General features: G+C 39.4%; 1 protein-coding gene across 1 annotated transcript in view; it reads right to left on the reverse strand.

Moving 5' to 3' along the window:
- The window catches only part of ptchd4 (patched domain containing 4), a 47090-nt gene that overhangs the window by 8849 nt on the left and 13884 nt on the right, over positions 1 to 24357 (reverse strand). The window contains exon 2 of the mRNA XM_044049923.1: positions 20362 to 20857. Within this exon, the coding sequence (XP_043905858.1) occupies positions 20362 to 20857 (496 nt within the window). The remainder of the gene's footprint in view (positions 1 to 20361; positions 20858 to 24357) is intronic.

The following is a 24357-nucleotide window of genomic DNA, read 5'->3' on the forward strand; positions in this document are numbered from 1 at the left end:
ATAAACTGATATGGGAATATACATACAAAAAAGGGATTAATAATAAGAGATCAAATTTGAAGTAGAAGTAAATACTCACGGTATATAAGACATAGTTACTAATCAACTACTTGCTCACTCACTGACCCAGTCACCAATCAACCAACGCAACCCAATGTAGCAGTGATTTACTGTGGCATCATTATAGTGCAGCCCACATCCCAGGTTCATGTGATCACAGCAGAGCATGCAGTGTGTGATGTTGCATGAAGCTCAAGAAACTGGTAACTTTAACTTTAAAATACCTGCTGCTGTTTTTTTTCTTTCCCTAGCATTGAATATTACTTGCATAACTTATGGAGTTCTGCAACTATATAAATATATTTTCTATTACCTCACTTTGAAAATTTGTAAAATGAAATAAAAAATAAAGACACAATGGAGGATGTCAGCCTTCAAACAATTTCACCAAGATTATTTTGATGGTACATGCACTTACAGCAGGGTGAATGGCACCTCTGTCAAAGCCTGGGCAGGTCTACATTGCTTGCATTGGCACTATCCACTGCTGCAGCTTTTATTTATGCCTCTCACAGACTTAATCTGCCGCTACAGCAGCCAGGGCTCAGGATTTTAGCATGAAGAAGTAAATCACCATTTCACTGCCAGGGAGGGTGAACATCACGCAACTTCCAATTTACATAACATATTTTACATATGATTTTGTGGTCTGCTTGGTACATTTTGGTACTGGCAAAGTGACAATTTTAGTGACAAGACTGATCCACGTACATTTGAAAAAGGAGGTTGGCGGTGCTGGTCAGGGAGATTGTCTTATAAATTTATGGACATGACAATTAATTTAATGTTGTTCCACTATGTAAATATTTCACTGACAGTGACAAATGGGTTTGGCCCCTGTGTGTATTTCTTTGCTACCATCAGCTTTAAATATTATTTTCAGATACAGTACTGTAGGTGGAGAGGAGAGTAAGAAAGGTTTGCTTCTCTTGACAATATGATAAATTTTCCTTTGTTTGACACAGAAGGGAAAAAAGTTAATTAACTATAAAGGATTAGGCCAATGTAATGAGTGGGCTAGATGACACTTCCTGCTTTTAGTTTTATTAAGATGTCCTGCAAGTCAATTAGTTATTGTCAGTTGGTTTGGAGAGTGTGGATAGATGGTGGTGCGGGGTATTCACATTCCTGCAGTACTCCAGGGGCATCTGCATGCGTTTCCCTTCACTGGTTACCAGATAAGATGTTAAGTAGCATGTCATTTTCTAAACATGATTGGAAAAGCTTGGGGATTCATTACAGTGATTAATTGCTGGTGAAGGTGGATAAAAACAATGAGCAATCAGGGTGTGTTTGTGCGTGTGTTCCACCAGCCCTTTAAATCTGGCTGAGTGGTGCAGAAGCAAGTCGTCTTTCAACTCGGGGTTCAATTCAGGGCTACACTCGTCTACGTGCCGGTGTGTCCCCGGGCAATGCACTGTATAAATGTGTGAGTGAATGGGTGAATGGTGAAACTGCAGCTATGAACAGGCTTCAAGACTAGAAAAGTGCTATATATACACAGACCATTTACCATAACAAGCAAATTGTCATTTATTTATTAAATCTAATTGCCTTAATTCCAGTGGAGCTCCCGATGTGTCAAGTATGTTTCTTTTTATTTTTCATGAATTAAGTAGTTGTAGTATGAACAGGCAGAAAATGAGACTTTGCTATTCCTCCATATTCACTTCTTTCTGTTTCAGTAAGTATGAAGCCAAATAATCAAATAATACAAATAATCAATAAATCAAAATAAACCTACACAATGAACACCAATTCCTGCTCAATTTAGTGACTCAAACCATTTTTTTTAAATAGCTGATACAACCCAATGCTTCTATCAATATATTATATGAAGCTTATGTGCAGTTAGGTTAGGTTATTTTTATTAGGTTAGATAAATATCTAAAAATGACAGAAATCCATAACTCTATTCAAAGTAATGGTCTGCTTTTAATGATGTAGTCCACTTTGTCCTCTACTATAACTTCCCAAACAAACCCTCTACAAAGTGTGTCAGAGCGAGGAAGAACATATTCGGCACGACTAGTTAGCCAGTGTGTTGTCTTTCATTTCTTTCATTCTGGATCACGACTACTTCTCCATTAAAAACACAGGGTAATCGAACGAGACGACAATTCCCATGATCCCCCACTCTGCTTCCCGACTTCATTAAACAAGGTCTTATGTTATTGTTTTGATTGAGAGATCCCCGCCCAGCAAAAAAAATACATATTGTGCAGTTAAAAAACATTTCACCCAAGAGACAAATGAAGCAAAAGTAGCACAGTTGGTGCAGAGAGTGCAGGAGCATTAATGAGTGAAAAAGTGAAAAGGCAGGCGGCAGAGAAGCACATGGCTGGGAGCATGACTGAAAAGCTCAATGCTAATCATCTTTGGAACAAATCCAATGTCTGCTCAGTGAACGCTGATTAATGCAGAACTGAACATCTGGAAGGGTCACACGGTTGCGCAGTGGCGAGTGTTGATGTCTCACAGCAACAGCGGTTTGATCAAGGGCCTTGTGGAGTTTGCATGCTCTCCCCCATGTGTGGGGGTTCACTCCGGGTACTCAAGATACCTCCAAAAGTCCCAAAACATGCGGATTAGGTTAATTAGACACTAAATTGACCATAGGTATGAATATGAGTGGATGGTTGTTTATCCTGTAGGCCCTGCAGTGGACTGCCAACCTGTCCAGGGTGCACCCCTGCCTTTTGCCCTATGTCAGCTTGGATTGGCTCCAGCCACCCCTTGACCCTCATGTGGAGAATAAAACGGCAGAAAATGAACAAATAGCCTTCCTACCACCGTGGCTGAGGCTGACCGAGAGACTGCTGCATTCCCAACAGCCACTGTTATTGCCGTGGTAAAACTGAACCACTGAGCCAGTGATGTCCTCTGAACAGCGTAGCGTGCACACACTCATGCATGTGCACACCCACGCGCAGTATATGACTTCCATTTCGGAACATTATAGCTTCTACTATGAGCCTTCAGGGAAGACCAGACTCATTTACTGTCTCGCCCACACACTAACACACTCTGGAGGAAACTTTTGCATAGACTTTGCCTCCTTTTTCCTCCCTCCTCTCCTCTGAGACTGCAAGTTTTGACAGCTGCAGTGAACAACTTCAGCACTTCAGCCGTGTGCATATGTCTGGAAATAACAGCTTGTTACTAGTGATGTCAACCTGGAAAAGAAAAACATCATTAATATGCACTTTTAAAGCCCTCCAGTTTGGCCGTGTCTTGTTATAAACAACAATGAGTCTGCACTTCAGTATGTTCTTCTGTCCTTTTATCACACATTTATATTGCAAAACCAAAACCTATCCCCACCAATCAGTTGTTTTTGTTTTGATTTTTCTCCCACAAAATCTGTTTTAATTGAAGCCTCGTCTAATGCAGCTCTTTCCTGTGGGGTCCCTCAGGGATCAGTCCTCGGGTCCCCAGTTATTCTCTACTTACTTACATGCTGTTGCTCTTCAAACTTGTCTATTCATAAACGATATACAGGATAAGTGAAAGTCAGAAAATGTTCCAATCACACTGATCATATCAATTTTTACATGCATTGCACAAATTTTGTTTGAAAAAATACAATGTGATTATGTCTAGAACATAAACATAAACACTTACTCTTTCAATAAAATGTATTTTTACTGTAAAGTAATATCACCATGTTAAAATCTGTAAGCCAACTGTTTCATAATGTATGATAATAATTAGGCTAGAATGATTTTCCTTGGGCTGGCAGATATGGCCAAAAAGTAATCACGGTATTAGAAAAGTCTAAATTAGTCTATATTAAAAATGATCACAATAAAATTAGAAAAAATAATTAGGGATAGCTGAGTGAAAGTTGATGAATTAGGTGTTAAGTAGATAATCATTTCCAAAGCATGGGGCAATATCATACATTGCGGACGTTTATTACATTGATGTTGAATCTAATTGTATTATTATTATTGATATAATTCATTATTGTATGGCAAAGGCAGCTGCATAGCAGTCCTTGCCAATCAAGAACTATATCTTGAAGGGTCAATCAGCCATTATTACAACTGTAAACATCACTTCTGCTGGAATGGAAAAGCTTGAGAGGCAAAGGAACAATAACTGAGAGGAAAGAGGGATGAATGACATGAAATCAATGATCCTTATAATCAGTCCTTCCCCTCATACCAACATGTGCACTTTCAATAGCTAATAGTCACATGGTTGCTTTATCTAAATGTGAATTATGTAATGTTGGTGTTGCTTTTAATTGTATTTGTTTAACTCTGAGTTGTAGTGTCATTGTACTACAGTCTTGTTTAATTCAAATCTCAGAAATCAGGTTATGATCCTCCTAGTTTTCACACCAACAAAACAACATCTATGCCTTTATTTCCACAAGGCTCTGTGTGCTGTACTTAAGTCTCAGCAAGCAATTAGACTAATGACCTCTGCCATTTCTTACCTCCTTACATGCACCAAGACAGCAGCCGCAAAGCACAACTCACATCCCCTGCAACCTTTTACTGAATTACCTATTCCATTCCTTTTTGCTGGGATATAGCCTGTGTTGTGCGCCAGCCACTGCAGCAGTATGTCAGAAAACAGGGATGGATGCGGAGAGGAAGAAAGACATGAAGCTGTAGCTCAGACTGGAGGGACAGAGAGGCAAGAGGCTTTGTATCTGAGCACCTGCAAGATGCGCATACAAGCCTGAATGGATTTTAAGAGGGCAGTTTGTCACTGGCTGTCCTGTGGACTATTTTCTGCCTAAAAGAGAAAATGGGGGTGTGGGGAGGCAGCCTTATCGTGTCACAGCCTGCCCACAGTGATGCTATAATGGAGGCTCTGGCTGAACAAACCTTCCCCTTTTCCCCTGACCTGCATGAAAAGTCACTGAGTGATTAAACTACTGTTTGAAATTACATTTAGACCACAGAAATCCATCCATCGTTTGTCCGGATGACATGTCAGGTACTCCCGCCCGGAGCGGATTGTTCCAATCAGGATATTTATCAAAGTATTCCAGCTAAGGCTGGACGGGATACTGATTTTTCAAAATTATATCAATATATTGCTGTAAAACTGTGTTTGCATAACTTCAGAGGAGTGACACCCTGATATTAACACTGACAATACCTAATATGTCATGGAGGTCTCATTCCAAAAACTCATTAATATGATGAAACACAATTGGAGGCCAAATGCAATTTATACACAACACGATATATAAACCCCATTCACTCTCGTTTTTTTTATTCTAACAGCTATGAATGCAATTTGGAAATAATGAATTAACCAGGTCACAAGAATCCGAATGCAGTTTACAACAAAAAGTTCAGGAATTCATCCTTTTCATGTAGTAGCTGTAAAATGTTCAATACCGTACATTTTGCAAATATCTCCTCAAGAAGATCATCAAGATTTTTAGAAATGTTTACATTTAATGTTAACCTGCTGGCGCTAAGGTGCATATTCACATTAAATGGTTGCAATAGGATTACATTCAAAGTCAATACAAAGATGAATTTCACGTCACACATGAAGCAACCCCACAATGTGAATCCCACTTCAGAATGAATTACTACATGGTCAATTCTGAAAGTATCTCCGCATTAACTGACTCCAGCTGTTGCCCAGCCAGCATGTCCATGTGGTCTCCATATGTTGTCCCAAGCGAGGTGCCTACTAAGTATTGGGTGCTAAGTGGGTATGGGCTTGAGGTTGGAAAATTATGCAGGTCCCGTATGGCTTTAATAATATGGGCTCCACGTATAAAGCCCATGAAGGCAAACACGGGTATCACCACCATGGAAATTGCAGACAAACTTGCATGGAACCAATAATGTAAGCCTGAATATAACCATTGTGACTTTACAATCAACATATTTAGCTCTAGCATGCTAGCATTGTTAACTATTACTCACACAAACATTCTGAAATTATTTAATGACCAACCCGGATGGAACAAGGGCCTTTCTGCATGGAGTTTGCATGTTCTCCCCATGTGTGCCTGGGTTTTCTTTGGGTTCTCTGGTTTCTTACCACAGTTGAAAAACATGCCGATTTTGGGATTACGTAAATTGGACACGCTAAATTGACCATAGCTGTGAGTGTGAGAGTGGGTGGTTGTTTGTCTCTATGTGGTCCTGTGATGGACTGGCATACTGTCCCGGTTGTACCCCGCCTTCCACCCTATGTCAACCGCGACCCTCATGTGGAGGATAAAGCGGTAGACGATGGATGGATAGATTCAGCGACCACAAGCAAAAGTAACGGCGTGAAAGGTCACTTTGTGTTCAGTGTAAACACTCTGCTTGAGTTGACATCCATCCTTTATTTCAAAATATTACATCGCTCATGGACCAACCAAAAACTGGTATAATGATGTACAGTATTTGTGGGTTTGATTTACTGGGTTTCTTGTCATGGCATACAGGAATGTAAAACCCTATGTCACTGAACTTTGTATCATGAGGTAAAAAAAAAAAAAAAAAGAGTCTGCTCCATTGCTTTTAATATTCCACATACAGTGACACTGGCACACTCCCTCCTGCAGTTCAGTGGCATCATTAACTTGCATTTTGAGTAGGAGTCTGACAGAGTTTGAAACCGATCCTCTGCAATTACCTCCAAGTGTGAAACAGCAAATTTGGTCATTTGCATTTTTAAGTCCTTTTCTTCTGGAAACTTCAAAAGTTTTTAATAGTTGCTTCTTTGCAGTAAAGAGTTTGTACGTTTTAACTTGTACTGTATCTTGTTTTTCTCATCCTGCTCTTGCAGCAGTTATTATTAACCAACATTCTAATGAAGTAGCTTCTCTGTCTCTGTTGAACAGGTGTAGTTGTAAGACTTGAAGAGAGTGCACTCCCGGCATTTGTCTTTATGCGCACTGTTCATCTATTCTTCTGTTTGTGGCCGCCCACACACACACGTAACACCACAAATTGGTCCCCATAATTCTTATTACACCAAACGTAAAATCCATCCTGCTAATAGCATTATGATTTGTTTGTTACTTTGAGAGCTCAATATCTTCTCAGGTGGTACTCTGATAAACACTGCCCTAAGTTGAACTGTATTCTACTTTTTTTTGTTAACACATTCAGGGTCAGCTGTTAATTAATCTAAATTAACACCTTAATGCTGACAGCACTTAAGAGCTTTGGATATCAAGTTTGCTCGCACCGCCATGTTGGCAGGAAAAGCTCTGTCATCAAGGTCTCCCGTCCCTGGTATCTTTGGTTAACTTTTGGCTTTGGCTGACATTTTGCCTGGTATATTCTGCCAGTTACATATGTACTGTACATATATACTTCCTGTCAAAATGGCATATCTTTGGTTGCATGACGTCAGCTACCAGAGCTCTATTAACTTAAGTTGTGATGTAAAGGATATTCATGCATATTTGGGGTTTTGGCTGAATTGTGACTTATTGATGTATAAATAGATGAATAATTCAATGGATGTTGTTCTGCATTAAAGTGTTACTGTCACTGTGCAGATGTCAATCCAGCCCGATGCAGGCAACATAACACACAACACACAGCCACGAAACACATCAAAATGTCTCTCTGATTTGTTTTAAATTTTTTGCATGAAAGTCACAGAAAACCCAGAGTCACGCTCAAACACTGCTGTCACCGTCCCACCATTGATGTGACAGGACTTCATAAGAAATGAGTGACACTCAAGAATATCACAACAGACCAAACAGCGAGGATGATGCACGTTTAATAAAAGTTTGCTCTTGAGCTATTAAAATTTCAAGACCCTTTGATGCCATACTTAGCTCTGTTAAGAGGCGTCCTCTCAGAACCCTGCACCTCCTGCTGAATGTTTCATTAAAAATGGATTAGCCTCCTAACACACCTGCTCACTGGCTCTCATCAGTAAAAGTGTCTGCAGTCCTGGTCGATATTCACACACTGACACAAATGCCAAATCTACAAAGAGGGTGGAACTGGAGGTATAGTGTTGCCTGTTGTCATTTATGATTCTGTTTTATAATCTTCAGGTTTAATCAAGTACGTGTGAACATACAAGTAGACATGCTCTTACACCAACTGAATTCTGGGCTTTATGGCCTGGCTTAGGTTAAACCTTGAGAAAAGCAAAAACATACGCAGAATGAAGACATAGAGTTTGACTCATATTGTTTTTTCTTCGGCTGCCGATTTTTAGAAATCAGTGCAGACGATGGCAGATGTACAATATTCTAGTTATTGTGTCACTGAATAGATTTTTGAATACAAGCCAGCCATTTTCAGCTTTTGTAAATAAGAAAAAAATTGAAAAAAAAATTAAAAATTAAAAAAAAAAATTAAAATTGAAATCCTGTTTCCATACTCAAAATATATTGATTTTAAGATTCTTGGAAACTGCAAAAGCAAAGGTGTATCTTTTCTTTCGGCTTCTCTGTCACCACAGTGGATGATCTGCATATTTGAGTTGGCAGAGATTTTTCTGCGTCACATTAGAGCAGAGGCTTCAAACTCGCGGACCGTGGGCCACTTGCTTCCCCCCCAATCAAATACATGCGACCCTTATACATGCGACAGAATATCAAGTTAGAAATGTCTTTGTCTGTTTTTTTTTTATTTACAGACTTATTTTGCATCACAAATAATTGTATTGTGGACATTTATTGTTCCATACAGACCATATTTTTTTTGTAATTATGTAATGTTGTGATACAAATTTCCTTAAAAGTTGGACCTTCTTTCCACTTCACTGGCCCCTCCTGACCACACAAGATGCCGAGTCACGCCCAGGTCATTTGAGTTTCAAACCCCTGCATGAGAGTGTCCAATTATGGCCTATAACGTTAAGTAATATCAAAATAAAATGATATTTTGGCACATACTGCACATCATGTCTTTATCAACATACATAATGATTTGATCCATAAGTTATTCCTAATATAGGCCAAAAATCAAATAATATCATCAGTGCCGTAGATAAATAATCAACTGATGGGGCATGTTTCTCTTTTTGATGTATGAAATTGCTAATCACTTTGTATAATCAATTCTGGTCAATTTTAAAGACTGAACGCGAGAGTGTCGGGTCGATTGTGTTCGCTAATCATCGTCACACATGAGTGAAGAACTGCACAGCGCTCTGGTTAGTAATGCGCTGATGCTGTGACGCACTACTGCACACTGGTCAATCAATAGAACTGCACAATTAAAACAAAATATTTCATGCTAAATTGGTTCCCAATAGGAGGAAAAGCTCAGCGCTGCATGCACGTCAGTACTCAAGTCATTAACACTACATGTGTGACGTGTTTCTCACCAATTTAGCCCAGCACCTACCTCCAAATTCAAGTTTGATCTCAGTTTGCCATTTTTTAGGCTAAAATCTGCCCTGACTATCGAAACATTTTAAATCCCCTTTAAAGAGCCAACCTCTTCCCCTGGCCTTCACTTCACGATGAGAATTGATCCGCACACATATCTAATAAGATTTTGTTTTAACTTCTGTCATGTTATATTGTATTATGTTTTGTACCTCTCACTTTGTAAAGCGCATGGTTCAAACCTGCTCTGTTTTAGAATCCATCACAGAACTGAACTGAGCAATGTGAAGATCAATACACAGGAGCCACACGTGACACGTACAGTATAAATGCACTCCGTCTCAAACACATGCGCACAAACACACTCGTTCATGGAAAAGCTAAATAAATCATTACATGATCCTGGGATAAGGGCCAGGAATATTTCTAGCTCAAGTATAAAAATCTGTCTTTCTCTTGTTGCCCACAGCAACATTCAATTTCTAATTTGGACACATCAGACAAAGTGTATTTTACAGTTTGGTACCATATAGTCATGGAGCTATGTTAATGAATGCATATAGTCCTGGCTTATTATTCCTCTCTGCAGTCCTCAAAAACGACCGTGAAGCTGTCATACCATCGTCAGCCCAGAGACACTCACTGCAATAATCTCCGGATCGATCATCAATCTTCCTGCGCTGCTTATTGAAACAGGCAGGAATTCCCAGCGGACTTTTCACCATCTCCGGCTCTATTTTGTTATAAAAAATGAAATCAGTCTGCAAAAATATCACTGTCGATAATGATGTTACAATACTGAAAGCAGGGATATAATGACCCCTCCTTATGCTCCCCAACCAAATCTATACTGGAAATACAGCATTACATTTGTGTCCGTTATTTGGATAAATGCACTAATCATTTTTCAAATGGATCGACACAATGGGGAAAAAGTGTCTTTACAGAAACATGTTCTCTCCTTTCATAAAATAGCGGAGGAGTGCCATATATTATCACTAAGCACATGATACTTGCTAAATATTTGATGGACGCCCTCAAACCAAACCATTCCCAGGAACTGAGAAGATGAATGACCAATATCCAGCATGTATCACTGTTTAAATGTAAAGCTGTTGAATAGTGCCAGAATCTCCTACTTAGTTTGAAATCATCACTGCTTGCTCTCTCAGCTGCCACATCATGAGTATGAGCTTTTCATGCTTGCAGATGTGCTTAGCATATATTCATATGTATATGTATATATTCATATGTATATGTATATATATGTATATATATATATATACATATACATACATACATATGTATATGTATATATATATACATATATACATACATACATACACATATATATATATAAATATATATATATATATATACACAATATATATACAATCCTCAAAATGTCCGACTTTTTGTTGCTTAATTTAACCATTAACGGACCAGAGAATGTCCTGTAACTAAGTGCTTTTGTCCATTCCTTCCAGAATAACTTCCAACATCTGGTCGTTATTTACAATTTACTGCGTGTTAAAATACAGTTTTAACAAAAAATGAAGAAAAACAAAAAGGTTTACTTGAAAACACTGCAGTTGTACATGAACAACAGATTTTGCATGTTCAATTTGAAATTGTAGTCACCTCCCACTTTCAAGAGGCGTGACCAACGGACATATCAAAATGGCTCTGCATGCACCATGGATGGACCTACAACCAATCAGACCTATGATCCGGATGACTTACTGTATGTAGAGCAACAAAAAATGTGTCAACAAACGCGCTTGTTGTAGTTTTCTAGGAGCGATGGCTGTAAAATAATGGTCTCTAGGGGTTTGTGATTGGTTGTACTTTGCACCACATTACTCACTATATACTACACTATTTAAACCATATTTTTAATGAATTTGGGGTTTGCCCAAATGCACTTTACATTCTGCCAAGTATCAACATTCTGGTTCCGAGATGACCCACTTTACCCCGATTCATACATCCCGTGACGATGTGAGCCCCACGGGCTAAATGAAAAAACCCATCCGTGCCTCACTACCATCGTCGGTGGTGGTACCACTTGGGTCCACATCACATGACCTGAATATTGCTGTAATTACAAAGTCATGACATTGGGGGAAGCCATTTGTCGTGGGACTTTCTACTTAAAAGTAAAACACCTACATATCTGCATGATGAAAGGAAAGGAACCTTGGCTTGTAACTAGAGGTTTGCCTGTTCGAATACTGACAGGTCAAAGGCTGGGGTACCTCTGATCAAGGTGTCCAATTCACATTGCTCCCCATTAACTGGGTTTTGCACACTCAGCGTGAGGTAACCATCCAAAGATATTTACTGTATTCTCTCATTCTGATTCCGATATGAAAATTACAGCTTGGAATCCCAGAGCACCATCATGTCCCAGAAGCTACGTAAACAGAAGAGCCTTTGGGAAGGTCAGTATACCTGAGTTGATTTGAGCCTGACAACGACCGGCAGAGGCGCCACTTCTTCTGTAAAGTCACAGCATGCATGTTTCATGAGTCCTCCTCTGCTTTCTTTCCCGCTCGTTCGCCGCCCGCCTGTTTTCACACTTCTAACAGCCATCATAAATCCAGGGAGAGAACAAAGTGACAAGCTCAGCTCGGCAGTAATTGGCCAGCTCGAAGATGACACGGCAGATGTCATCTTCACGAGGGAGACGTGCAGGAGGAGAAGCTGCTCCATATTAAACAAAAGGTCCACCGACATGCGGTGGCACCTGCCCAGTGCCAGGTTTCCTCCTCTACACGATTCAAAGGCCAGAGATGACATTGGTTGGAATGTTCAGAGAGAATAATGGATTAGTTCTAGCCTACTGCAATCTGAGAGATAAAGGGAAATCATGACACATCTTTTTATTTGAAGCTGTTGTCAGTGAAATAAGTTAGTTAAAATGCATGTTGAATATACAGCTGACAGCTATCAGTGATCTAGTGTTTGCTCCATCAGTCTCCAAGTCTGGTTCTGGTATTAACTTCCATCCTGAGTCATCCTGAGTCATCCAATCACGTGCAGATGACATTAAGTACACGTCTAAAACACTCCCCGTCCTTCTTGAATGTGTCCTCAGACCCAATGACAAAAAACACATTAGGAGGTGGTTCGATGACACATTCGTCCACATTCCTGAGCGGCACTAACGAACGTCTGTCCCCAGTCAGGACAAGCTACAGCTCCGCTGTCGTCTTACACCATTATTCAACTGCTGCATTCATTTATAGCCACCTGCATGATATCAACATTGTTTGCCATAACGGTCAAAATTCATGTTGTGAGCAGAGCTTCAATTCCCATCTATTAGTTTCTTCCACGGACACAAACACACTGACGACAGACACATCTGTACAGTTAGACGCATTAAAATCCTCATTTTGTGTATTTGAATAAAAGGTGAGGAGGCCATGTTCTGGCAAAAACCACAAATGGGATTTTCCCTTTAGCCTCTTATTTTAGTTTTCTTTTTTGTTGTAGATTATTAGCTAAAAATAATCCGGGGAAGCCATCAGTGTTTATGCTGATGCTCTGTTTAAAAAAAATGTTCAAACTTCAATGGAATAAACTTTTGGAGTGGGTGAACATGATGAGTTGAGAATAAGGCTGAGGCTGAGGTCAGTGATGGTATCAGCTGTAACCTGCCTTCTTCACCCCATATAATGGTTAGCGCCTTCTCCACCTATGGAGGTTGTAACACAGCATGACACAAAGAAATTAAGGGCGATAAATGTTAAATGTGGCACGTGTAATCAAATCACTCATGGATTGCATGGAGGATGGATGTTAATACCAGGTCTGAACAGGGGCTAAATCGAGGAGAATCTTCACTAGTATTCCATTAGTCTTTATACACAGAGAGACAGTCCTCTCAGCTCGTGGTTAGGCAATGAATGAACGTCTCCTGTCCCCATCAAGTGCATTCCTTCTGCGATGTACGGAGGAGACTAATGGCAGCAGCAGACAGGAAATTTAAAGTTAGCCAAAATATTGAACTGCTGACAGGAGCTTTAAAGGTCTAGTGTGTTAAATGTTACACACTGGTTTATTGGCAGAAATCAAATATAATACCCATTAGGTAGAAAGAAAAGCTTCCAAGCTGCACGATACAGAGACTCATCACACATTATGTCAGCATTTCATTTTCATCCCATCAAACTGAATGGCTTCACCTGAACATTTTACCACACAGGCCTGATTGACGGACACTTTTAGGGGTGGATGGAGGTTTTGGTTGTTCTACGCCCTTTTTTACTTCAGTAACAATGCAACAATTTTTCCCTGACCTATACCTCTATGTGACCTATTTCTAGAGCACTTTAAGGAAAAAAGGTGCTGTTGCAAGCACAATAGGTATATTTATTTAAAATTAATGCTGTGAGTCAAACACGCTATAAACATCGTTAACGCAAACCCATTTTAACAGTGTGATTTTTTTTATTGCAAGATCAATGTTCTTTTTGGCCTAGCAAATTTTGCATTTTTTTTTTTTTTCACATGCCGTTGTAACAACGAGTAACGTTAGAAAAACTACAACACCACACCGGATCTAGCTAGACCGGAAACAACAAAACAACATGCACACTGCACACACTCGTTTGGGCTTGCGAGAGAGTTGTAGGCTAACGTTACGTTTTGAGTGGATAGCGAGCGCTGTGAGCTTCTCCGTCTCCAAGTGGGCTTTCCGTATCAGACGCAGCCTGGATCATTTATCAACAAGCTGGCAGACCCTGAAACCGCAGTAAGGAGTCCTCCGAAGACCGCTAGCTCCTTTAGCTCGGATTGGATCATTACGGCAACAACATATTAAACCATGGGACTCTGCGTCGAAGAACGGCACTTTATTCACAGCACTGCAGGCTGATACACAGCCTCTCTTATCATTGAGCTGCTCTTACAATAAGAGGAATAACTCAAAAATATGCAGGATGACAGAGATATTGTCTCAATAAAAAAAAAAACATTTGCACAAAGCAAGCCGATCCACTTTTCTATGTTGATAAGAGCATTAAATTGAGAAAAAATAACGGGACAAAAAGAAATCAAGGGATATTTAGAATAGATGAAAATGTTAATTGCGAGTTAACTATATATTATTACTATATAACTTATATTTTAATCGTTTGACAGCACTATTTAAAATATTTATTATATTAATAATGTTTTTTTTTTTTTTTATAAATACACTCTCTCATTGTTTAGTGCCCAATTTTGTTATAATGGAGGAGGTCAAGGACCTTGCAATAACTCCAAGACCAGACCAATATTTCCCTTAAGTCTTAGGACACATCACTGTCACATTCAAGCTGTCATTGCCTGTTCAAAATGAATGCTGTCATCTCATAGAACATTTGAAGTATTAATCCTTACGATTGCACAAAAATTCACATTGAACAAGCAAATTATTTAATTATCAAAATAGTTGATCATTCATTTGGTAACCAATTAATCAAGTAATTGTTTTGGCCCTACATGAGAGACACTCCTCTGTCTGCAGGTAGCAAGCCACTGCTTTGGTGGAGAGATACAGGGCGAAAGTAACCGCAGCTCATAAATGTCTATGTAGGATCAAGTGTAGCTTAAATAAAAAGAGAGCTGCACTTGATCCTGATCAGGTTGACGGGAAATAAAATGAGGGTCATTTGCAGCAGATTAAAAAGGAAACTGTAAACAAAGTCCTATCCACTTTAAAGCAGGGGTCTATGGCTGTTGAAAAGCTTGCAATAGCGAATTTCACTTAAAACAAAACAACTCTACGACCCCCATTCCCTTCTTTCAGTCCTCTCATAGAAGCTTGTGAAAGGTTCCACATTCTCTGCCATTTGTCCATGACTCACTCACTACGAGAGTGCTGCGAGAGTACAAGCGGGATACATAAATTAGGGCAGTCATTTTTTCCCAAAAATAAAGTTTGCCATTCCTTTGAAGATGTTCGGATATATCCCGCCCTCCGCACACACACACAAACACGATGTCACTATGTATTATTACACTTACTATTAGTCACACGAGGTGGATCACTACCCGTGTTTTTTTCTGCTGCTTCACACAAATAACTCGATTTATTCCCTACTTTTTAATCTCCAGTGTAGAACCCAAAAATACTTCCAACGGCCACTTTTCAGATGCTTTACATTCAGATAAAAAGTATCAGTCCTACAATAACACAGTTAGAGCCAGTGCATGACAACACATGGATGGTTTTAACATTTGCAATAAAGGCAACATTAAAGTGGTGTTCTTAAGCATTTTGCGGTATTATTAAAAATAAACAATGATGCACTGGCAATTTCCTTTCTACAAAGAAAAGCGGCAGAATGGTGACACAACAATGAGGATTCTAAATAGCACACGATGATCCCCAAGTGTTACTGTAGCCTCCACAGACGAGGACTATATTCAGACAAAAGATAATTAGGTCTATGGTGTATTTCACAGTCACATGAACGAATCATGTAAATGTGCAGAGGAGTCCGAGCATCACAGCTTCAGCAAAGATGTTTGTTCGCATGTGGCTACGAGATAGCCAGCAGCCGCGGGCTAACTCATTAATGTAAAATAACAAATGTAAAAAAGAAAGGTTTTTTTCTTCAAAACAACAACTTCCTACCCCCCCAATACAAAGGAACTAAATGTTTAAAAGATGATCTGCACTGCCGTTGTGCAGTTAAATACATGTATCAATTTTTTCATCAATTTATTTTGTTTTTAATAGTTTCAATCCTTGCCATATTTATTCATTCTAGTAATGCTCCATTGCTTTCTGATATTTATTTTTAATTATGGTCCACTGTGTAAAATGTAGGCCAAAAACAATTCAGCCTGATTTTGTGTACAATCACCTCATGTATAAAATGTTAGTTTTCTTTACTCCTTTTATATTTGAGCTGTGTTGGCTCTAAGGGGGCCGCCATTTGGACCACCTTGTTTTTACAGTAGCCCACAATGGACAAACTAAACATCTTTTGACTTTTGATGCTAACTGAATGCGCTACATAGTGCTCATCCGACATGGATCTGTGCCGCAGGTGCACCCATGGTAATTTGCTGTGGGAATAAAACAAAACTCCTTATATGGACTTCCTGGGGGCGCGTGTGTTTAAAGGTCACATATTCAGTCTTTCAAAATGTTTTTGTCGTTTTCTTATGTTGTTGAGTCAAAGTTATGGTTCATTTTATATCACATTTTTTGTAGTGATAAAAAGTATCAATAATTGTTCAGAAGTCAAAAAATGTTTCTTTTCTTTTTGTTCATGAAAACGAGACATAGTGAACGTTGAACTGTGACGTGTTTCCAAGTTTCACAAATTCAACCTGATTTGAAACATTTTAGTACGTTTTGCTCAGGTGTGTTTAGAGAGTTGGTAAAAAGTCTATATTTTTATTGCACATTCTTATACCCTCTGTATATACTGTATGTTTAAACATAGTAATGGAAAAAAGCAGCTGATATGCTCTGTGTTCTAAGGGTTCATGAAGTCTGGAACACTCATCTCACTCCTTTTAGTACGCCTATCACCCTATGTCAGCTGAGATTGACACAGACCCCCCGCGACCCTCATGTGGAGGATAAAGTGGTAGAAAATGGGATGGATGGATGGATGTATGGGCTGTCTGTGAGATGTTCTTCAAAGGATACCAATGTCTTGAAATTGGAAAATGGGCACAGATAAAGTGACTTGATTTGATTTGACAGAGTGAAAGAGAAAAGCCAAAGACTGCACTGAAAGTCATGGGTTCTGTGAGGGTGTTTCAGAACATGTACGGTGTATGTGGTGACGGCCTATTGACAGGTGGAATTCCTCCTGGTGGTGATGTGAGAGGGAGGGACAGGTGGAGGAGGAAGGTGAGCACTGCGTAGATCTAATCCACACAGTGCTGCAAAGATGCATCCTAACATGACTGAGTTCTTCATTATTAGATATTTGGCATGATTTTACACAGTTTTATTTAAAAAACAACAACAAAAAAACACATATTTTTTGGCCTTGATGGGGTCTTGTTTTTCCTATAATGGCAGAAACACCAATATTTTGGTTGTTTAATACAACAGTGTCAAACAAAGCATTAAGGTCAATTTGGAAAAGTGAAGTTTAAGAGCTGACATTTGAAAACTGTTTTGTTTTGTCAGAAAATACACATTTAAGAAACAGCCTTCATGCTGGGTTAAGTTTACAAACGTAAGCAGTCGATTTAAACACGAGGTATGAGAGATACGAGTTAAAACTATTTTCTGAGCATGATTTGCATACAATACATTTGAAACTCAATAATCAAAGGAACCTTTCCTGATGACTTCACAACAGGGGGCGCTTCACTGACAGATTGGGCATCAGTATCCGCTTCCCTTCTCTGCGTCTGCCCTGATTTGTCATTGATATAGTGATAGGGGTGTGTCTCAGTCAGAACCTCCCAAGAGGAGGGTGGACATCTGCTGCCTCTGAGGTCCTGTCACATGAAATCACAGACTTATTCAAGTCCTCTCCATCTCCTTGGCTCTTCTCCACCTCCTGCTTCCTGTCTTCCTCCCTCCTCTACCTCGTCTCTCTCTCTCTCTCTCTCTCTGTCTCTCTCTCTCTGTCTGTCTGTCCCCTGCCTCTTTTTCTATACCCCACTTTTTTATATCTCACGTTTTCTCTTTGACATTGCTTTTCGGCCTCTCCTCTAAGTCATGTGTTAATCCAGCCACCTGCTTCTGAGCATTACTTAAACTTCATTTGTGTCCTCGGGTCTGCAGCAGTGTGGTACCAAATCCCCAGGGATGCAGTGACCTTATGAATGCACAGGCAGGGAATGTGACATACAGTGACCCAAACTCTATATGTTCCGTATAACTGAAACTGCAGAGGAAGGACCAAAGTAGAACATGTGGAGTCACTTTCTCAACATCGAGTTCATGAATGAACTGAACAAGAAAGGAATATTGTTACGTATCAGTGCCATACACATCAGTAGTGATGATGTGCAGTATTTATGTTCTATGCTTTATTATGTGATTTATAGTAACTGACAATGTGATTATTTTAGCTGTGATCACATAATTTGCTTTAATTAACTGATTGTCAAAATAGAAGTGGTGATTATAGTAAATTAGTTGATTATTTGTTTCAGCTGTAATGCAAACAACACAACAACATGCACACACACACTGTCCCATTGACAATAAGTGTTGTTTCTCGAGAAGACATTAAATTTCATTACATTTTGGTGCTTTTTATTGGTCATCTAATCCCTATCCTCACTGTATTTGTTGGTCAATTAATGTTATTTCTGAACATAAAATAATAATAAAAAACATTCATTTACATCAAAATCATACATAGAGTGTTTCAACATTCAGATTTCCTTTAATTAACATTAAATACTAAATGGCAAAGTTATTTCCGGTACTGAAAAATGAAATGTCATCGGTGCCTTGGCAGCACATTTGAGGACAGTGAGGTTATGCCTGTTTTACTTTTTAATAATTATGGGAAGTTGAAGATCCATTGAGGATAAAAGCTAGGTTTTCACTTTCCCTTTTAAATAAAAATCGTGTTAAAAAAAAAAGGAAGACTTAATGACTTGTGTCTTTTATGTTAAGGGGACTTTGTGTCATATCTTATTACTTTGAAGTCTATAGCCCTGAAGGGTTTCAAAAATAATTACAGCCCAACCCAACCTAGCTTTCGGTATCATGCTCCTCTTTTAATTTCCTTAACAACAAGGTTGAGAACATTGATGTCTCATAGGAATGAAGTACATGAGTTCATGAGAGTTTGTGTTTGAATCGGCTGAAGTTTTTGTACATTTCACTGCTTCATTATGTGTTTAAAAGGTTAACTAAAGCAAACAAAGACATTCACAGATTTCTCACATTATATGTAGTATGTTAGGAACTAGTGGCTCATTTGTCTACATGCTGCTGTATCGTGGGTAAAAACTTAACCCCATGTAGCTCCTGCACAGCACAGGCAGTGAGTGGATGGCTAAAGAGGATGTGTAATAGAAAGTGAGGTGCACAGAGACGTGCTGTGTGAATGTGTGAGTGAATGGGTGAATGGAAAAACTGTTTTGATTTGAATAATAATTAAAACAAGTTTTCTGATTTTCAGGTTCTCAAATGCAGATATTTTCTGGTTTCTTTGCTCCATATGACAAAAAAATGATTAAAAATGACTAATTTTGATTTAGACAAAAACAAGACATTCGAGAACATCATCATTTCTAGGTTTGGTAAAACAGCCATCAATATTTTTCAAGATTTTATGGACCAAACATATACTCGATTATGAAAATAATCGCTAGTTGCGGCCCTAGACCATTTAACGTAGATCTTTAAGGTGTGGCTAAAAATATGCCGCAGTGGCACACTGAAGCCATAGTTTGGCAATTTCATTTAAATTTACAAAAAAGTAGGCAAGAACAAAAAGAATAGCATACAGAGGACTGGAGCTAAACCAGGGCTGCGTTTGTGTCTGGAGAAAATGTCTCGATGTGTATATGCATGCTCTTTAATAACCTAGAATTCTACAAGTCCATTTGCTGCTGATTAAAAGTTAATTCAATTAAATGTGGGGGGGGGGGAAATATGACCAGAGAATATGCAGACATGTTGCCATCATGATGAATTCCATCAGTCTGCTTCTCTGGGACTCTGATGTATGATAGTGTTGCCTCTCATTGTCTGAGAAGATTACATCACCTAAGAACTACCATACACACATACTGTATGCACAAACTCGAAAAACAGCCAGACAAAAGAATGTGCTGCACAAGTGCAACTGCAGACACACACACACACACACACACACACACACGGAAAAACACACACATGCCAAGAACAACAATGAACTGCTGGGATTCCCTGTGAGGAGAAGCCCAACACAATTCTGCTAATCCTTTTCCCCAATCAACCCTCTGTGAGTGTTGAACCCAGATAAGCCCTTAACTACCCCACACACACACACACACAGACACACACACAATCACTCATGAGCCCCACTCCCACTCACCCATGGCAAAGAACGGGATCCCCAGCAGCGTAGAGTTAAACTTCCCGTCCGATATAAAGAAGATCCCTGCGGCCGTCACGTTGGCGATGCAGATAGTCAGTACCCCGAGGAGGCCAAGGAACGGCTTCCCTCTCAGACAGTCCCGCATGGAGCTGGAGATGGTGGCGGCCAAGAGCACCAGCACCAGACTGACCAGCACTTCCCCCTTGGCCAGCACGCCTGTCTGGTGGAAATCCCGCCACAGGCTGAAGGAAGTGAGTGACTGGATGTGGAGTTGGTCAGGCGCATTAGGAGCCTCTGCCGTGGACAGCCGGCTGACCAGGGCGCAGAACTCGTTCTCCCAGCGCTCGGCGATGGCATCCTGCACCACGGGTCCATGATTGCGGAGGTAGTAGGTGATCTGAACTGCACGGGCAAACTTGACCTGCTGATCCCGGCTGTTGGGCGAGTAGGACACACCGCCCAGCTGGTGGCCGATGAAGGACACACGACCATCCTGCAGAGGATTCAGAGACAGATGATGATACGTTTGTAAAAAATCCAGCATTCCAACATTTTTAACACTTTAAAGCTAGTAGGGCTGCAACGATTCATCGATTATTAACCAGCTACTGAATTAACCGGCAACTACTTTGCTTATGGGAAACACTGACATTTTATGGACCAAGTCAATTCAAATTCAAATTTCAATACTAGTCAAAATCACCGGAATGGATATCAGAAAAAGAAAAAAAAACAAACAAAGACAGAGATATAATCAGTACAATTTTTACTTAAATACTTCCCTAAGAACAGGCAACATGGTGCAAAGAGAGATGTCCACCAATGTCATGTGACCAGGATGTGAGTAAATGTCTCCCACATAGTTATAGCAGTATGTTTTTTAAATGGTTGGCTGAAATATCTGGGTCATACGTGCATCAGCATAAATGTCTCATTAACAGCTAAGTTTTCTTTTAAAGGCTGCATCAGACTGATAGTGGTATGTGTGTAAGACAGATTTCCATTGGGACAATTAAGTACATCTTCTCTTATCTCATTGGTAGATGCCTGAGGTTGTGATATTAGTGTTGTATTGGACACAAAAAGTGGCATGAAGCCATGCCTGATCATCCCGCAGTTCAGAGAGAGGGTGCTCTTTCAGTTTTTATTGGGATTGACCGAGTGGGAATTCTACCAGGCAACCCGCTGGGTACAAGCTCAATTCCCTTCTGCTGAACCATGGGCTGCCGCAAGTGTCAGTACCTTGTGTAACTACAGTACATTAAAACAGACTTGAACTATCATTTTAATAACTGAACCTGAAGAGTTATGTAGTTTTCAGACAGCAAATATGTTCTTTGATGTCAGTGATTGGTAAACAACCAACTGTGGAACCTGCTCGAAACATCCAGCCCCAGAGACTGTTGATTTACTATTCAATCTCCTGATTGAGCTGTGGATAAAACAGGCAGATTGATGTGAAGTGGAGCTCCAGAGCAAGCTTTAAATTGATATAATTATACTGCAAAATAAAGAGGTCTTCACATTTTCTAAGCATTTGGTATAATAATGTAATTGTGCAATAACAACTGAGCAGAGCAGTGAGGAGTTCAGCGAGACAGTCAGGACAAAGAACGTGGGTAGCATTATTCTGTCAGGAAGAAATAGGAGTCGAAAAAAAGAAGTGGTTATTTCTGGCACAACCTTTGTCATGTTTAATATCAACATGTTATGTACAGCATTCACATGTTGCCGTGGTTGGTAATTCAACGCCGTCTGTAGCAGCAGGGAACAAGAGAACAGCTCTGATAATCCTCGCTCACAGAACAGTGGATACAAGACAGGGCTGCGATCTCTGAGATGATCATGACTCATCATTTACTATGACTTTCCCTCTGACTATACTGCATGCACATTTTGATTATGTGCGCAAAATAATTGGGGATCAAACCTCAGACCTACCACTTGAGCCATTAAGTATTATGGTGAGGTACTTCTCATGGTACAATATAGAGCAGTGTTTCTCAAACCTTTTATAGCAAGTACCAAGTAATATTGAGATCTTGAAGTAACACCATTATCACCAATGTTAAAATACTGTGAAAGATCATTTACTCTCTCATCATCCTCCTCTTCCTCACATATACTGGTATAGTGGGATTAGATTAAAGGAATACTTCACCAATGCATTTAGCTAGAAAAAGTGTGCTTCCCGAGAGTGAGAGATAAGGTGACTCTAATTATTATTTAATTTATTATTTTGATTTTTGCTTCATTTTCTACAAACTCCGCTCACATACCCTGGTGTATACAGTAGAAGAGTATTTCAGATTTTCCTCCAAGTACCACCAGAGGAAGAAAACCGGTACCACACTTTGAGAACCATGAATATAGAGAAACCCATCAGTTGCTTCAATGAGCAAACACTTGGTGACCGCGTATTAAAAAAAACCCCAACACTTGCAGTGGGTGGCGCCATCTACCCTGTCTGGTTAAGACATTTGTCAGTTCATGTACAAAACATGTGCAGCATTAGTTTGTGATGGTAATTCATTTCCAAAATGACTTTGTCTGCAGAAACAACTTTGACTCTGACAACAACTGACAACTTTAAATTGATTAATGTAATCGTGCACGCAACGCTACATGTTTATCGCCCAGCTTTAACGGCACAATATGTTAATTATTATTATAAATCACGGCGATGCAATAAATATATCCCAATCCCATTTGATTAGGAAAGACTCACACACAACACCCGTTTGACGTGAACCACACCCGACATGACAGAGTGTTGTTGTTGTAACAATGTCAATGTCGGCTTATTGCCGATATGATCTTGTTATGAACAAACTAATCCACCACAGTTAAACAGCCACAATATGCTGTTTCACAACAGGGGGGCCTTGATATAAATCTCACAATTCTGGATAAACTGATCCCTGTGATTGGTTTCTTCAATTTCTCTAAGCAGTGAATCAATCATTAGCATCAGTTCATTAAAATGATTTGTTCAGTACTTCCTCCGTGACCGAAGCTGGACTCAAATACAGCTTTTTGCTGTATTTGATTTCTGCTTCATAATCAGGTGAGTTAAAGGGTGAGATTGTAAAGAATCTGCCTTTAGTTCTTTCATTTGTGGTAGCTTAATAAACCTGTCATGGAAGACGCTGCATCTTCAAATCCCATACAGTAAGTAACCCCATCCATTTTCACCACAATTATATTATAAAGCAAATCTAGTAATATATGCAGATTGTATTTGCGATATATTAGCACTCAGTGCTTCTAATTTGTCATTTCATGACAGGATATACAAGTGTGTTTATGTAATGTGATTCCTTAAGGGACTAAAGAACGCTTTAGCTCTCATTTCATTCGTAATTGCACAAAAGCTTGAATTAATCTACAGCACTCACTCTCCTACTTCACTGCGGAATTTCAAATCAATCCCAACACACTTTATCTATGAGCTTTTACCGTCCCACGAGGACGCACATACAGTATCTCCTCATAAATACGCTCCTACACAACTAAACTGCATTAAAAATCAGAAGGGACATGAGTAAAAACAAAACAAAAACTGCAAATGGTGCAGCCAAGCATTGATTTATTATCATTGTATTTTAGGTAAATCTGTAAATAAAACTCTATAAACCTCTCACACGGATGAACACGCTCCGTTGTTGCGTTTGTTAACAAATTTCTTGACCCAAAAGTGCATTGATCTTAATTAATCTGAGAGCAATAAAACCTTCATGAGATCTCACAAAAGTACATTAACATAATGTTTTTTAATGCACAATCACACACACACATATGGTGTGTTTGGTAAGATTACAGGGTATAATAACCACTTTTTAGTTATAAATGTGGAAAAGTGAAGAGAGACAACTTTGGTTAATTAAAAAGAAAAAAACAAAAAACCTGGTTAAGAAAATAACATTTCCCTGTCTCATATGTCATAATCCTCTCCATAAACCACACCAGATACATATCCTCATAATAACACAA

The sequence above is a fragment of the Solea senegalensis genome, linkage group LG17, assembly GCF_019176455.1.
Source record: "Solea senegalensis isolate Sse05_10M linkage group LG17, IFAPA_SoseM_1, whole genome shotgun sequence".
Classification (NCBI taxonomy): domain Eukaryota; kingdom Metazoa; phylum Chordata; class Actinopteri; order Pleuronectiformes; family Soleidae; genus Solea; species Solea senegalensis.